Below are 16564 nucleotides of genomic sequence, written 5' to 3'. Positions count from 1 at the left end.
TGGCACCTTCCTGGCATTACAGACACACTTGATGTGGCAGTCATGGCACTTTCTGCCCTGCAGATCAGAGTTCAGTGTAATTGCTGTCAGGTAGCTCTGCTTTGCTGTGCTGGTGCCATCCCCAGCATCTTGGAACCAGGATTAAAACTCAAATCATTATGGCTCAGGCAAGATTTAGAGTTTCCTTCACTGTGGGCTCATCTTCTGTGCCTCAGTGTCTGGTTTATGGTTTTGTGGCCCTGGGTGCTTTAAAGACTCATCAGCAAAGCCAGGGGCTACATAGATGCCTTGGAAAGGATTTCTTGGATCAATGTGATGAGACAACAGGAAGATGCTATTTCCAGCCCTACCAGAGAGTGTGCCTTGCAGAGCCTGTGGCTGGTTGACCTCCAGAGAGCAGTGGGAATGCTGTGCTTCATTAAGCTGGAGAAAGTCTCCTAAACATCTTCTTTGCTCACCAAAGAAGAGAAAATCTGAGATCTTGTGCTGGTACAAAATAAGAGAGAAATAAAAATACTCAGTTTCTAGAGCTTTAAATAGAGAAAAGTGAAATGTGAAAGAATTGCATGCACGCTTTTTCCCTTAGTCATTCAGTGGAAGGTGGAGTAGTTAAGTCTGTGGCGCCTTTAAAATGATTCATTATTTCCATAGAAGCCAATTGATGTTTATCCTTCAAATTGCTCTGTGGACATTAAAATAATGGAGAATTATATTTGCTTTTAATTTTGTTTCCAGACAGCTTGGCCTGAACATTTATGATGTGACTTGGAAACCATATCAAATAGTGATTTATAGCTGCTGGTAATTGTGTGAAGATTGAAGATAGGCTGGATGCTGCTTTCCTTTGCTTTTTTTTCCTCTTTGCCTCCCCCATTCTTTTGCTTACAGAGTGCTCTTGAGTGCAACGTGGTGAAAGGCCAGCATCTCTGCCTTCATTGCTTTTCCTTGTACAAGCCACAGCAAATGAAGATTTTATTTCTCCCTAACATGAGGCTGTGTGAAATGAATTGTGGTTTGTGTTTGATAATTAGTTTGTTGTTTTTTATTTTCCTTTGCATAAGTTTCGACTGGTTTTGTGTTGTCATGATAATCATCCCCTTTGTAGGATAGAGAGAGTGGTGGTTTTTAGTCAAGCTGGATGAGAATCATATGCAAAACATGAATGGGGAGGGGGAGGACTTTTCTTTGTGGTAAGGCATCTGTTGAATGTATGGATGCCAAATGTGCTCCCCAGGTGAGCCAACACAAATAGTTCATACCTAAATTTATGTATCTGGTCTTATGGCTCAAGGAACTTGTTATTTCTATTTTCCAAAATTCATTTTTCCTGCACAGTTTTGTCTGCTTTTTCCTCCTATTGAGTAAAAAGCTATTCTTAGAGTTTTGTGCATAATATAATTTAACAGAAGAAAAAAAAAGGGGATTTTGTGGACTATAATAGAAAAGCCCAGTGAAGGTTATGCAAATTTTGAGAACTTTTCTAGTCATGTTGCAAACTCTAAAATAATTTAAAACTAAAAATTCTAAGTTATTAAAATTTTCCAGGATACTGTTTTCATTTTGAATATAAGTGTTCCTTAGAGTTGTTTCCTGCCTTGACAAAAATCATCTGTGTGATACTGGGACATGCTACTTTTGTGGTTTGGTCCTGCACATGCAGCAGTGTGTTTTAGGTTTGTTTGTTTTTTTAAATTTCTGTACATAAAAGGAAGCCTCAAAACATGCAGCAAGTGTATTTGGGCCCACTTAGGAATTCCAGATGGCAATGTGGCCTAAACCAGCTGTTTTTCAGCATTGTAAGGAATTATTTTTTCTTCTTATCTTAGTTAAAAATTAGCCTGTTTAGTTTTGCTTTTGTTCCCAGCCTGTTTGCTTTCTCATTCTCATGCCCCAGAGCATTTCAGTTTTAGTCACTGCATGACATTGCTGAAATCAGGGCTGGAATGAAGTCACCAAATGAACAGCAAGCCAGTCTTATCCAAAAGTCATGGGAGGGAGCTGCATTCACAATTATTGGCATAGATGAGCAAATGAACACTGACCATTGTGAGATTAAGTCCACCTTATCTTAACTCCTCGTTGTTTTGTTTTGTTTTATCAAATTAGTTGTTTGTTATTGTTTGCAAATGTTCATGCCACAATTCCCGACTATCCGGCCTTGGAGCTTCAATGAGTAAAATGCTTTGGAAAGAATCCAAATCCAAAGAATCCAAATCAGTTCATGCAGAGGCTATGCACTTAGTAAAAAACAACTTAAAAAGACTGAGCAAGGATTTTGTCTGCGCTTTTACCCTAAAAGAAGACTACCTGCATATCTGTCTGTGTGCATGTGCATATATACAATACATATGCATGTATGTGATTACATTAATCTCAAATTTTCAGCAGTTTCCTCTCTTGCTTTCACATCACCACAGTGATTTACACTAAATTCCAAGTTTCCTTGCCCTATAGGGAAACACATTGTCATCTATTTTCTGAGTAATGGTCTGCAAAGCATATGCAGCTCTCTACTGTTTTTTAGCACAGACTCTGAAAAGTAAAATGTTTTAAAATGTTCTCATGCATTCAATTTGTAATATTTTTTAGAAAAACATAATTTAAATGGCTGTAATTTTACCTAGTCAGACTAGTCTGATGGTGCTGTAAATTGACCCTGAGATAGATGAACCATTCCTACTTTTTGTCTGGGTCTTAGAATTAAGGCAGGGGTCACCAACGCAAATGGCAGCACAGGGAGCTGGAGGCAGAAATCCATGGAGAAGGGCTCTCCCTCTCCCCCCTTGGTACTAATCATGGAGAACAATGCTGGCTGTTTTGCTTTGCAAAATATCAGTACTGCTGCTCAGAACCTCTGCTTATATCCCACTGAGTCAGACTTGTTTACTTCATAGAAGTATTAATCTCTGCCTCTGATTGTCAACTACTCCAGGCTTAATAGAATTTCAAGCAGTGGATGACACAGTTTTGCTGAAAATATGAGGCTTCTATCGCATTTTGAGTGATGTATTCTGCCTCATTCCCCTTTGGTCCATTTGCCATGGCTGAGGTTTAGATAATTAATTACTCCCATCTCAAGCCTTGTTCTTTAATTTAAGGATTTTCTTTAGCATCTGCCAGAATCTTCTGCATGCACTCCTGAGATGTTAAGCAATGAAAAAGCCATTAAGTTAAATTCAGGCATTAATTTTTTTTTTTCAGTAGGATAAAATGACACTCCAGTAGATTAAGCAGTTTCTGGTTTATGTTATTTCATAGCATGGCAGAGAAATGTGGGAAGAGGCTGGCTGGTTCTCTGGCTGCAGGAGAGGATGGTGAGTGAGGAAGCCCATCTTCTGGTCCTGCAGCTTACCTCAGTCTTAGCAAGAAGCAGGACATGAGGAGGGATCCATGGAGTGAAACATCGGTTTGCCAAGGGACTGATGTCCACATTATGCAACTGGGAAGACAGAGGGAAGGGGTTTAGCTTTACTTAACAAATACATCATTTTCCTCAAAAATGCTTTTTTATTGCCTGTAAAGGCTTTTCTGAGAACGAAGCAGTGTCAAGTTGTGTTACTCTGTGTTTTGGGGTCCATGAATGCTGTCATGAGTCATTCCTGGCTGGGGCTTTAATGACTCTCCTTCTCAGTCTGACCAATTCTCCACGCTCTTTGCTTGCCACTCCAAGCAACTTGCACATTCTTTTCACAGACATAACTTCCCCATTAAGCAAACTATGTATTTTAGCTTTTTCTAAGAAATACATGAAAGCAAATTAGCACAAAATCTGCTGCAATGGTCTCTCTGGGAAACTGCACGTACACCTGCTACACCCCAAACAGGAGCAGCAGGACTGAGCTTATGTGTCAGAGACACAACAAAGGGAAAATGGTCTCTCTTGGAGTGCCTTGAAACAGCAACTCCATGCAGAATTTATGGAGGGTTTTAGTGCACCAGCTAGTGGGGCTGAAATGTCACTTCTGCTTTGAAATTCCATATGCCTTCTGCATTTTTAGGTGTTTTAATTTTCTGTGCATCCAAGTCTCACTGTTGTTTGTTAGAGTTTGAAGATCCTCAGACCTTTGCAATTCTACTCTATAGCTGTCAGTTCAAAGACTTGACAACTTTAAGGTTTAAACAAATCCACTTTTTTACTCCAGTTTTGGTATAGCTGCCCAATATGCAATTGCTTGGAGAAGAATGTTGTTGCTACCATACCAGAATACTGTAATTTAGTTGCACGGAGGTATTTTACAAATCCCAGTATATGCTTGGGATTAATTTCATTTATCTGGGCCTAAGCACTGAACTTTAGTTTTTCTAGATTAGTTGTTCTGTAGTTAATACTCAGGCATCTCTCAGGAGAGTATCCTCCCATCCCAAGCCATGTCTCCAAAAAACTGTTTGTGCAAATAGGCCCTGGCTATTGACCACGTCTCCACAGGGAGCCTGAACAATTTATTCAGATGGGCTGAGTCAGCTGCAGATGGTGGAAGCTGTGAAATCAGATATGATGGAATGCCAAAGTCTTTGTAGACCGATGATCGATCTATTCAGCATTGTTCTCTGTATTTAAAGAATTATTTCATGTTATTATTTTTCTACCTGCAGATGCTTTAGCAGAAGCTGTGAAGAGCTCACCACAGCTTGAGGCAGTGCCCAGCAGGTTGTTCCCTGCTGTTTTCTCACCTGTATTATTTCTCTCGGCTTTAGTCTTCTGGCACCAGCATCACGGTGGACATCGCTGTCATGGGAGAGGCCCACGGGCTCATCACAGATCTCCTGGCTGATCCTTCACTGCCCCCCAACGTCTGCACATCCCTGAGGACAGTGAGCAACCTGCTCAACACACAGCTGACCTTCCAGGCCATCCACAAGCCCAGGGTGAATCCCTTGGTGTCCTTCAGTGAGAACTACACCTGCTCCGACTCGGAGGAATGTCCGGAGAAGGGAGAGAAACTGGCAATTCCCAAGGTGAGTGCTGGAGCCTGTCCCCAAAAGGGATGTCATTGGGCTGTCAGATGTCACTGGGATTTTTGTGTGAGCTGCCATTTCTTCTTCCTTCCCTTAATTAGAAAGGTGAAACCTACAGAATCACACAATGATGAGGTTGGAGGAGACCTTTAAGATCATCGAGTCCAAGCTATGCCCTAACACCTCAGCTAGACTGTAGCACCAGGTGCCATGTCCAGTCCTTTTTTTAAACACATCCAGAGATGGTGATTCTACACCTCCCTGGGAAGAGCATTCCAGTACTTTATTATTCTTTTGGTGAAAAAATTCTTCCTAATATCCAGCCTATACCTTCCCTGACGTAGCCGGAAACTGTGTCCTCTACAGAAGTCAATTAAAAAGTTTCTATTGATGACCTTCAGGTGTTTGGATCGAGTCTAAACTGTTGTGTACCCCACAAACTAACAAAAATATCACAATCATTAGTATGACAAATACTGTGAGCTCATGGAAGTTGTCTTGAGAAGAAAAAGATGACAACCCTAAATATAAATGTAATACTGCCTTGAAAAATGGCTTTATGAATGCTCAGGGATCAGGCAGGAAATAACCAGTGTTAACCACCCACACTTAGCAAGTGAACAGCTAGAAAGAGCACATCAGATTTGAAGTAGTGTGAATTGTAGGTTTGTTGCTAATTAGCTGTCCTGCAAGGCTTACATTTCATTTCTGAAACTAAACCAAAATGCTTTTGTACTGCAGCCTCCCTTGTAAAATTAAATATAGGCAGAGTACATTGCACAGTCAAATGCTTTTATGTTTTTACAGTTTAAATGGCACAGCCAGTCATTCATTCCAGCATTTCCAGGCATCTGAATTGCAACGCTCGTGATTCTTTTATTACAGCTTAGTGTGATGATAATTGCCACCCTATTTGCCTGTTTAGCAGCTGTATGTACAAAATGGATGTTCACAGGTTTTTAAGCACATTTCCCAGTTTATTTTAGTGACCATATCTATAATGGCTGCACCCCAGGCTCTGAGGGGAAGAGTTAAGTGGAAGAGCACTGCTATCACATGAACACACACAGGGAACAGATACAAGTTTGCTGTTGCATAATACCCTATGAGGAGCAGAGAAATGAAGGATGAAGAAATTAGTTAATGCTACAGAGAACTAATTAGATTGAAGAATTCATTGACCTAAATATATCACGGTTCATAAAATAAATAGTTTGCATGTCTTTATTTAAAGTGTCTAAAAGCAGATATAGGACCTTCACCTTAACCATCTGACACTGAGCATTTTGTGTAAGGAGATAATGTGTTAACATATTTATCTGCAGCTTTGAGCTTCAGAACCACAGATGTCTTCCATCTCATATTTCTTAACCCTCTGGCAAAGTCCAAGCTCTCCATTGCAGATATATTTATTTTAGTTCTTAGCTATAAACACTTCATGAGAACTTCACAAGAGAAACAGCTTACAAAATTATAGGATCTGCAACAGCAAATCTGGCTCCAAAAAAGATCCTTTATTATCTTTGCCTTCAAAAATTTGAAAAAAACATGTGAATCCTGTTATTTGGAGAAATGGAGGAGACAGGTGAAAGAAAAATGCAGGGGTGGTTAAGAAAAATCTGCTGTAAACAGTGATGCTTCCTCTAAGCTTTTTGAGACATCATATCCCAGAGCATGAAAGTTTTATTTCAGTGGATTGAGTAGATAGGGCAGGGAAAAAAGTTGGAGCTCCCCCGCCTTATTTTTCTTACAGACTTTCTTGTCTTGAATCTCTGATTCTGAGGATCCATGACAGTTTAAATCAGAGTAGTTGAGGTTGAAAGTGCATCTGGAGATTGTCTAGTCCAGTCCTGTCCCTCAGCTCATTGAGGAGAAAGTTTCTCTAGGCTCAGCCTAGATCAGGTTGCTCAGGAGGATATCCAGTTGGGTTTTGAGTATCTCCATTAATGTGGATTTCACAGCTTCTTCAGGCAACTTCTCTGTGTTCAGTCCTCCTCACAGTAAAAAAAGATATTTTTCTAAATTTTAATTAAATTCTTTGTACTTCAGTTCTTGCTCCACTGCCTCTTGTCCTGTCACTGGGCATCCCTGCAAAGACCCTTTACACCCTCCCTTTAGGTATTTGTGTACACTGGTACGATCTACCCTGAGAGTTTTCTTTAGACTGAGCAATTCCAACTCCCTCAGCCTTTCCTTTCATGACAGATGCTTCCAACACTTTTATGGCCTTGCTAACTTGTTGAAGTACCTTTGGCCACATCAGGTGTTGAACATATGTGGCTATGGGGCTGTGCATATATACAGATATAGATATATATATACCTGTTTTTAAATTTGAGATAGGGAGGATGGTCCAGACTGTCGAAGCATTTAAAGCATTGGCTGTGTTTGAAATGAATAATCCCTGGGAGAGCCCAGATTTAAAGGTGTTGTCAGGCAGAATGAAGCCAATGGAAGTGGTTTATTTGTGCATGTGCAGAGGTTTTGCAGCTGTACCAACTGAAGGGCCCTGGTTTCCCCACAGCGCTTACGGAGGAGTTTGCCTCCAGGACTGCTGAGACGAGTGTCCTCCACCTGGACCACCACCACATCAGCCACAGGACTGCCCACCCTGGAGCCAGCTCCAGTCAGGAGGGACCGCAGTGCCAGCATCAAACCTCACGAATCTTCATCATCCAGGTTACACACGGCCTCCTCTCTCTTTTATCTTTCCCTTTGGGCGGATTTCTTTGGTTCTGTGTGCAAAATGCATTCAAAAATGCTGGCTGTGAACTGTGTTAGAGTTACTTCTTCATGTTTCTCTAAATGGATTTGACAAAGAAGCAGCATTCCCATTTTTTGTCAGGTTATGCCAAAATTATTCATATTATTGGGTAGAAAAATAAATTTTAAAAAAGAACTATTTATGTTAATGGAGTGCAGAACTACCCAATAAAATTGGAAGAAAGGCAAGATATCTGGTTAAAGTTTTCTTGAGATGTAGGGGTTGCTTAGGTGGTTATTGCTCAGCCTAGAAAAACTGCAACAATTACATCAGCAATTTCTAAGAACACACCTACTGATGTGGTCCTGTCATTAAACCAGTTCCTAAAGCACTTCTCCATCTCCCATTCTTCTCAGGGTCTGATCCATGAGCTGGAATCCTGAAGCACACGATTCCAGCTCACGAATCCTATGAATTTCTCCTATGGAATAGAGAGAGAGTTGTGTCTGCTCAGCTGCTTATAGCCAGCAGCCAGCTTGTTTGGGGAATGTGTTGTAAAAAACTATAAAAGTTGTACTACCTCCACACCATGTCATTACAACAGGATTTCCTCCCTTCTGGCTCTGTGAATACTTTTCTGTTCTGGTCAGAGAGGAGCAGAGCCATCAAAGGAAGGTGGAGAGCAGCCAGTTGTGGTACCACCCTGTGAGAACGAAGTTCAGGTCCCCTCCCTACCTCAGCAAGGGCCATCTCCTTGGGGCTGGTGGATGAAAAAGGAGTGTGGAGACACTGGGGAAAGGAAGATCAGAACAAAAGCACTCTGTTCAAGAAGAGAATTCAGAGCTGGGACATCAGAAGACTCATGTGCTTTTCTGAAATTCAGAATTTGGGGAAAGGGATAGGACCTTGGAAGGCCCAACATCACCAGTGTTGGCTGTTGGATAGATTGGGGGAATGCAGCTCCAGAGAGCAGGTTCCTTCTAATGTTGGCCTTTCCTTGGATACCTAAATGTGTCCCGTGGATGAGGCTGTCACACAGGGTGTGGAGGTGCTCAAGGCAGCCTGCAGAGTACCCTGAAAGCCTCATGCAAGAAAAACACGTGGTTTGCCAAAGTTCCCTTTGTGAGAAGTCCCATCTGCCTCAGTAAAAGTAAATATAAGGAAGCTGTAACCAAATGCAAATGTTCTTCACTCCCAGACCTGTGGTTCCTGGGGTGCCTTTGATTTATGCTGTTGATCCCAGTCTCACGTAGTGTGTAAGTGTCCCAAGATGGGAATCAGAGGGAGAGCAATTAAATATTATTGTTGGTCCTTCCCTGTGGTTGTTATATAACTCTGCATGAGGAGCCAGCTAAGCAGGCTATCAATTCTTCCTATGTTTAATGTCATAGCCAGTGGTGTAATTATAGCTCTGTCAAGCCTCCCAGCCTACTGTTTGCACTCCTTCTTTCACAGTAGGAGAAACAATGTGTATTCCAGAAAGGGGGAAAATGAATCCTATAAGTCTAGCTTTAAAAATTTTGGCAGACCAAGAGAGATCTGCTTTCAAGGAGAAGAATTTTGAACAGAAGAGAAAAAATATATCTTGGTTATCTGCCACTTCCCCTGTACCAAATTCAAGCACTCCACTGGTCACAGAGAAAGAAACATTTCATAAGTTGAACAGTAGGAGAGAGGCTGACACTGGAATTGCCCTGTGGCAGATTCTCTAGTTACAAAACATGTAGCTTGTTCCTCACAATGTGGGACATGACTTCTGGATTTCTGTAGTCACATATTTGCAAAAATCCCCCATAACTGTCAGTTTGGGATTAGAATTCTGTATTCTTCCAACCCCATGTCACTGTACTGGGTAGACATTATACTGGAAAAATAATAGAACTCCCACATTCTTTCCCTCACCCACTTTTATAGCAGGTGATTTGCCTGTAGGAACTCAAAGAATGTGTGTCAGAGATTTTTGGTTTGGTTTGGGTTATTTTATTGTACAGTGGGCCAGTGTGTTATATTGTTCATGACAATGAAAAAACATAGCAAAACCTTTTTTTTTTAAACATCTGTATTCTTTCTTCGCCTCACTTCATCACAGATTTTAAGAATTTGGGCCCATGAAGACAGCCAGCAAGTATTTTTGTAGGTAGTACTTATAGTCCAAAACAACATGTTTGCAGAGGTAACACAGCACCACATGCTTTTTTCTTTGAGAATGATTTTTTTTCCTTCAAGTTGATTTTTTTCAAGCTCAGCTGGAGCTGTGCTACGTCAAAAGTCTGTCTTGAGCATTGAGTGTCACTTCATCCCTTGGATGAGAGGCTGTGAGGAGAAATGTGGAGCCTGGGCTGCCTGGCAGCTGTGTGCCTCTCCAGAGAGCTCGCAGCTTGATAAGAGCCAGTGCTGCATCCCTGCAAGAAGCTGACATTTGATGGGTGTCATTCAGAAAACTCATTATAAATACAGTTTTCTTGCTGTGCAGAAGATTTTGGCCTCTTCTGGCATACAATTACCACCCAAAGGCTAAAATCATAATCCATGCTGCTGCAGGGGACTAACACTGCTCCCCACACACAAGGATACGTGCACTTAGATTCCTTCAGCGCAAATTCCCTTGCGCTGATGTCTGCAGGGTCGGAGAGGGGCATTTTTTGGGGAGTTCAGCAGGTATTTCACCTGGTTAGGGCATGAAGGGGCACACACTAAGCACAGCCACACAGGATGCGTCCAGTCCTCCCCAGGCTCCTGAGTGCCCCAAGGGTTGTTGTGTGCCTGCTGTGGTGCCAGCAGCAGAGGACACTGGGTTTCCAGTTCTGCTGAGAACTTGTGTCACTTCTGGCTCTTTTAAGGAGGTGTTAAAAGAGAGCATAAATTTAACTTATTTCAAGCCAACTTTTGAACCTCTTTGTGCTGTCAGAACAATATAATGAAGGCATCTTTGTATAAATAAAGCAAATAGGAGTCAGCACTGAGGGAAGTCCAGCTTTAGACTGGCTGCATTGTAACTATTTTTGCTGAAGGTGGTACTGAGTGCCTCACAAACCTCACCTCAGCCAACCCACGGATGTCATTTCCCTCACCAGATTTTGAGCTATCTCAGTATCACCTACTCCTTTTTGCAGCTCCTCACTTGATAAGATCTGCCATTAAAGAGGCTTTTTCTTGTGTTAAATGTTGCTTGTTTGTGCTCTGGTTTGGCAGCTCTGACTCGTGGAACAGCTCCATTCTGATGACAATCACCAAGAGCAGGTCCTTCTCCACCTCCTACGCCGTGTCCTCCACCAACCACCTGAATGCCAAACGGCAGAGCCGCCAAGGTGAGCGGCACCCCAGCTCTGCCAGCCTGGCCTGACCGTGCCAGCAAATCACATGGGCTCTGCTTTCTTCATGGTGGAAAAAGCCCACTCTTTATTCACTTTTTTGTTCAGTTTTACAGACCTCATGTGTGACTCCAATTGGTCAAAAGCTTTCTTGCCAATCACTTTATTGGTTATTAACAAGTTGTTCTGTATTGATTGGTCATCAAACCCGATGTGTACATGCAGGGAAAGTTGTTTGTGAGAGATAGTTTTCATTTTTCTATCTCATCATCACATTTTAAAATACTGCTAGGTCTTCCTATTTTGGAAAAAACTCAAGTGTTTTCATATGTAGTTTTGCATCACATTGAAGTCATTGGTTTGTATCTGTTTATATCTTCAACACTGCACATTTGAAGTAGTTCTGGAGGACCTAAGTGCATGGATGTATTTAAATAACTCTCTTTGTATTTTTATACTTCTCTTATCTTGATTGTGAAAAAATCCTTGCTGTAGCAAGACACATTTTCTCTCACTTTTGCCAGGAAATGGCTGAATGTTGGATTATTGAAAAAAAGTTTTGCTTTTTTCTGGTAATTTCATTTGTGTTTACCTTCCCTGATAAATTACTTTCTTAAAAAAAACCCAAAAGTACACACAACAAAAAATATTTCAAGAGACCGGATCTCTGCCAGCAGGAGAAAGCTTGCTGTGATTAGAGACATTATTGTGAGAAGTACTGTTTAAATTCTCAGGACTTGGTTCAAATTGTTGAAAGACCATGTGTATTGCATCCTGTATGAGTTATGAATATTCCTTGGTAACCTATATCTCAAAGATGGACAATAATCCAGCTCAATCCCCTGTGCAACTAATAGACTGTGAAATGTTCTTAAAGACACATTTTTGGTGGATGGAAAGCTGATACCTCAATGAATTCATAAATGTGAAACAGAGGTTTCCTGTATTTTAAAGCCATTTCCCTGTGTCATGGTCATCTGATAACACTTTAATTGCTCTGAAGGCTGTAGTGTTCTGATCTCAAGACTGGCATTATATCCTACTTGCAATCACTGAATTAAGACACTAAATACATACCACATTTGCTGAAGAAATACCCTTAATCAAAACAGAGATGCTGGATATATCCAAATTACAGCACAGTAACTATCAGATTTTTTTCTTTTGTTTAAACTCTTGGATTGTCAATAGTAAATCATATTTTAGCCTCCTATCACAGTAAGTTTCTATCAGGGAAAAGACACTGGAACTGTACATGTATATCTTGCAAGGTTAATATTTCATAAACTTAAATCAACATATTGCCTTGTTTTAAGATAATTTTTGTGTCTGGAATACATTTAGAGATAGAAGGCAGAATTCAAACATAAAACTCCTTCAAGTTCCTAAGGCCTTGCTATCCTTTGGCTTTGAAGATGGATGTGGTAAATTAACTGGGGCTGAGTTCCTGCAAACTTCAGAACAGGAGCTAACTCAATTTCCATGCATTTCCTTTTGAGATAGATGAAGTTTGCACTTTGAGTCTCGTTTTGTCTGAGAGTAGGAATTGTAAAGTGGATTCCAAGAGAAAGCAACACTTTGATTGAACACTGGATGCATTTCACCTTGGCAGTGGTGCTCAGGTGGAGTAAGGGACCGAGAGAACCACGCCTTGCTGGCGTTGCACATGTGGATATTGGCAGTTCCTGTGCTCTAGCTCAGGTGTACAGTACCATGTGCTGCTGAAATGGTTGCAATTCTCCCTTAGTGAGCAACAGATATAGAAAAGTCAACTCAAACTAAAGATCAAGGCCAAAATCTTTAAGAAATGGCCCCAGAAGTGCATTATTTTATATAATGGCTAGTAAAAATTGCTCTTTTGCTTTATTGTTAATCTACAAACCTATAGAAATCCAAATTTTGTGGAATGTGTGTGATCCTGCTTTTAGAGATGGTGAGAGAGGAGCTGCAGATGGCTCTGGGAGCTGCCTGTTTGGGCTGTGTCTCTGTCACTAGCACATGTTGATACCAACAGTGGTGCCACAAACTCCTCTGTCATTTCATGCCTGTCCACTCAGTGCATCCTGCTCACCAGGGGAAATATGCTTTGTGTTTCAGGCCAGATCTTCAGCAGGTAAAAGTGGCTGATAGCAATGGAGTTCATTACTCTGTGACAGCCCTGGGCTTGGCTCAGGATGGAGAAGGGAATTCTGTTATCTATTTTGGTTTTGGAGACTATGCTGGTGCATCTCAAGAACAGTATTTCTGCACAGTGAACTAATAAAAGCATCTGCCACTTCTGATAATTGATAACACTCCTCTTGTCCTTGGCCAGGTATCCCACCAAATATTTCACCTCTCACCTCCCCGTGCCATTCGCCGATTCAGGGGACGCCTGCCACGAGTCCTACTGGGAAAACATCCTCTGTGTCATTTCCAGAGCCCACAGACACTGACACCAAGCAGGGCCTAAAGCCACACAAGGTCTTAACTTCTACTCAGAGTGCACCTACCCTGTCAGACCCTGTTATCAGCCCCTCCATCATCTGCAGCAGGTAAGATGATCATTTGACATGCCTTGCAATCATTTCACGCTGTTCTCATGAACATGTTCTGTTGGCCCACATACAAGTTTTTTTGTGTTTTATTGCAGTGTTTATATTGATTTTTCAGGTTTATAGTACTTCAGTAAATGTGTAGATCAATGCTACAAAATACTTTTAAAGTAGGAGACTGTTGGCTGTGTTTATTCCTATGTTTATTGCTCCTGTCAGGTGGACAGCCTGATTCCTAAACAAATTCTTTGTCAAGGACCTGCAGATGCCAAAGTTCGATTTCATGTTTGCAGCTTGTGTTTCTGGAGCCATGCCCTTGGCATGAGCAGTCACCTTTGGGGCACAGGCCAAGGGTTGCACAGCAGGCACCTGATGTGCATAGAAAGATCTGACTGCTATGGCCAGAAGTGCCTGAAGACTCCTGATTTTGAGCCTTCTCAAAATCACTCAGGAGCCCATTCTGTCTGGAGTGGTGGGTCCTGTCTTCCCTAGGCAGAGTCAGATTAGGTACTGTAGGGATGTTTTTTTTCCAGAAGTCAAGTGCAGATGAGTTCTTTCTACTGCTAAGAGCTCCAGTAACGCAGTTTAATTTCTTACTTTGAAGTACCCCTTCTTTAGGGAACACAGACCACACCTGCTTTGCAAAATTAGCATTTCTGGAAAAGAGAGTTGTTCTGCTTGTCTTCTCAGAAAGGATTCAGTTGCTAAATCAAATACTAGAGTTCGCAATATGTGTCCAGTTCAGAACAGTGGAAAGCACTGGTATTCCTAAGCCTGTTCCAGTGCAGTTTCAAGGTTGCTTTGGTCTCCAGATGTTACTTTTGGCCATAGCACGAGTGGCCAGCCAGCAGAGAGCATGGCTGTTATCAAGTTTGACTATCTTTGGAAATAGTTTTTAGTTTCTGCCTTCAGTCACATGATTTTGGATGTGTCTCAGTGTGCTGTGTGCAAGGCTAGGAAGTGGCTGTGAGAAAGTCAAAATTGAGACTCGAGCTTTGCTCAAGGGAGTCATCCTCACTGGAGTTTGGAGTCAGATCCAAACAGGCTTTTGAGATGGATTTAGATTACTAAATAGAAACTTAAGTGCTTTTAAGTTTTCCAAAGGTATACCAGAATTGGGATTTGGAGAGGTTCATTTAAAATTAAAAGTATATTACACAGGTAATAAAAAGGTGCTGGAGCCTTATTAAGCTGTGCCTTTATTATCGCTTCAGGAAAATACTGTTATTTCACAAGTGGAATTCATTTCTGGAAGCCTTCTATTAAAAGGAACTAAGAATTGCATTTAAAATATCAGAAAATAATCAATGTAAGCTTGTTGTAGATAGTAATGAAATTAATAACTTTTTCATCTTGTTTATCAATCTGACTGATGCAAGATTTATTTGCTTGGCTATGCACTACAAGTATCATTGAATACAGATGAGCATTTTAATCTGGAAGTCTTTCAGGAACTCATGCTGTTTGCAGGGCATACCCAGCTCCAGGATATGTTTGGATGACCCAGCCAAAAGCTAGCTGGCCCAGGAGTTAAGCCATTTTTATATATTGAACTTAAAATGGTGCAAAGGTTCTAGTACAAAATTTGACCAATCCAAATAATTCTGTAATAGTTGCTTTGTGAAGACTGTTGTATATAAGATATTCCACAAAATGCTGACTTAAACCAGAGAAAATGTCACGTTGTAATTAGGGTTTAAAGGGAACTATGCACAAAGAATGAAGCTTTTTAATGGAAGGGAAGAGCCAGTCATTTGAAAAGGTCATGATATTGTGGTCTGTCCCGAAATGTATTTATGTTCTGGAAATGATGAAGCAAACTCTGCCCTCTTGGTTCTTATGTACTTGGTATGCTGTCACTGAAGTAATGATAAAATATAATTTTCTTCCTTAAGAGGAACATATTCAAATTTTAGGCAAGAAGAGTGCAGCCAGATCATGACTGTGTTCAAACTGAATTCTGCAAGATTGTATGAGACTCTGGCACAGTTTCATAATTTTAATTCATCTTTATAGGGCAGCTGTAGATATAGAACTAGAGGGTTTATTTTGTGCTGATATACTTGCAGAATAAAAAAAATATTTAAAGAAATCACATGGTTCAGGTTTACTGCTGAATACACCAATTCACAAATTTAATGGTGTTGGGCAGTTAATCCAAAGTCTTTCTGTATTTTTGTCTCAAGATCCAATAAAACTTTAGCAGTCTCCTGTGATTTTGTCTGGAGAACATGTCCTGGACCATGACTTAGACTGTATGACATAATCTCATACTGCCAGTGGGAAATCCTTTTACACAGGACTGTCTAAGGCACGTAGTTCTTCATATTGTCTGTGTTGGTTGATGTATTTCAGCTGTGGCAGACCCTACAATCAAATAGAAGCTGGTGATGGGACACTAAATAGAAATGATGCTACTACACACACCCTGAACAGAACAGGTAATTCAAAAACACCTTGTTCCCTCGAATTAAGTAATTATCCACTAAAAGGGCAATGAGCTTGTCGGTCATAAAAGGAGAACACACCCAGGTGAGTCCATACAAATTGTCTTTGACAATTTCATGTCCAAATGCACCTTCCCTTTTCCTATGTACAAAATGCTTATGGAGTTAAGTTATGAAGGAGATACTGTTCCCCTCAATTTACTTAAATAATATTCCTCAGAATTTTTTCTCTCTTCATTCCCTGCTGCCATTTTTTACACTCTGCAGGGTAAATCTTTAATGCCCTTGGACAGATTGTCTGACTTCAGAGCCAGCCAAGCAGCACATATGTATTGTGAGTCAGAGCTCCTGTTGCTGCTCCTCAGAAGGTCACAGGCTGGCTTCCATGAAACCCTTGCTGTTCACAGCACAAGCTTTGTGATTTGTGTTTGCAGAGGATCCTGCCCAAGCCACCTCTGACTACGAGACCAACAACAGCGACAGCAGTGACATCGTGCAGAACGACGACGACACGGATTGCTCCAAGGAGCAGCCACGGAAGGGATCTGGCTGTAGGTCCTACACACCTGAGACCATCATCCTGCATCCCTTGACACCACCTGAGGTAGCTCC

The 16564-nt window shown here is 41.2% G+C and overlaps 1 protein-coding gene across 5 annotated transcripts in view; it reads left to right on the top strand.

Annotated features, from left to right (window-relative positions):
* PDE3A (phosphodiesterase 3A) overlaps positions 1-16564 on the top strand; it is a 203298-nt gene that overhangs the window by 169071 nt on the left and 17663 nt on the right. For all 5 annotated transcript variants that reach the window (XM_064734790.1, XM_064734800.1, XM_064734824.1 and 2 more), the window contains 6 exons: positions 4696-4956; positions 7481-7635; positions 10853-10968; positions 13286-13505; positions 15861-15946; positions 16387-16556. In XM_064734790.1, the coding sequence (XP_064590860.1) occupies positions 4696-4956; positions 7481-7635; positions 10853-10968; positions 13286-13505; positions 15861-15946; positions 16387-16556 (1008 nt within the window). The remainder of the gene's footprint in view (positions 1-4695; positions 4957-7480; positions 7636-10852; positions 10969-13285; positions 13506-15860; positions 15947-16386; positions 16557-16564) is intronic.

This window comes from Zonotrichia leucophrys, chromosome 1A, assembly GCF_028769735.1.
Source record: "Zonotrichia leucophrys gambelii isolate GWCS_2022_RI chromosome 1A, RI_Zleu_2.0, whole genome shotgun sequence".
Lineage (NCBI taxonomy): Eukaryota > Metazoa > Chordata > Aves > Passeriformes > Passerellidae > Zonotrichia > Zonotrichia leucophrys.
This window is presented reverse-complemented; position numbering and strand designations above follow the sequence as displayed.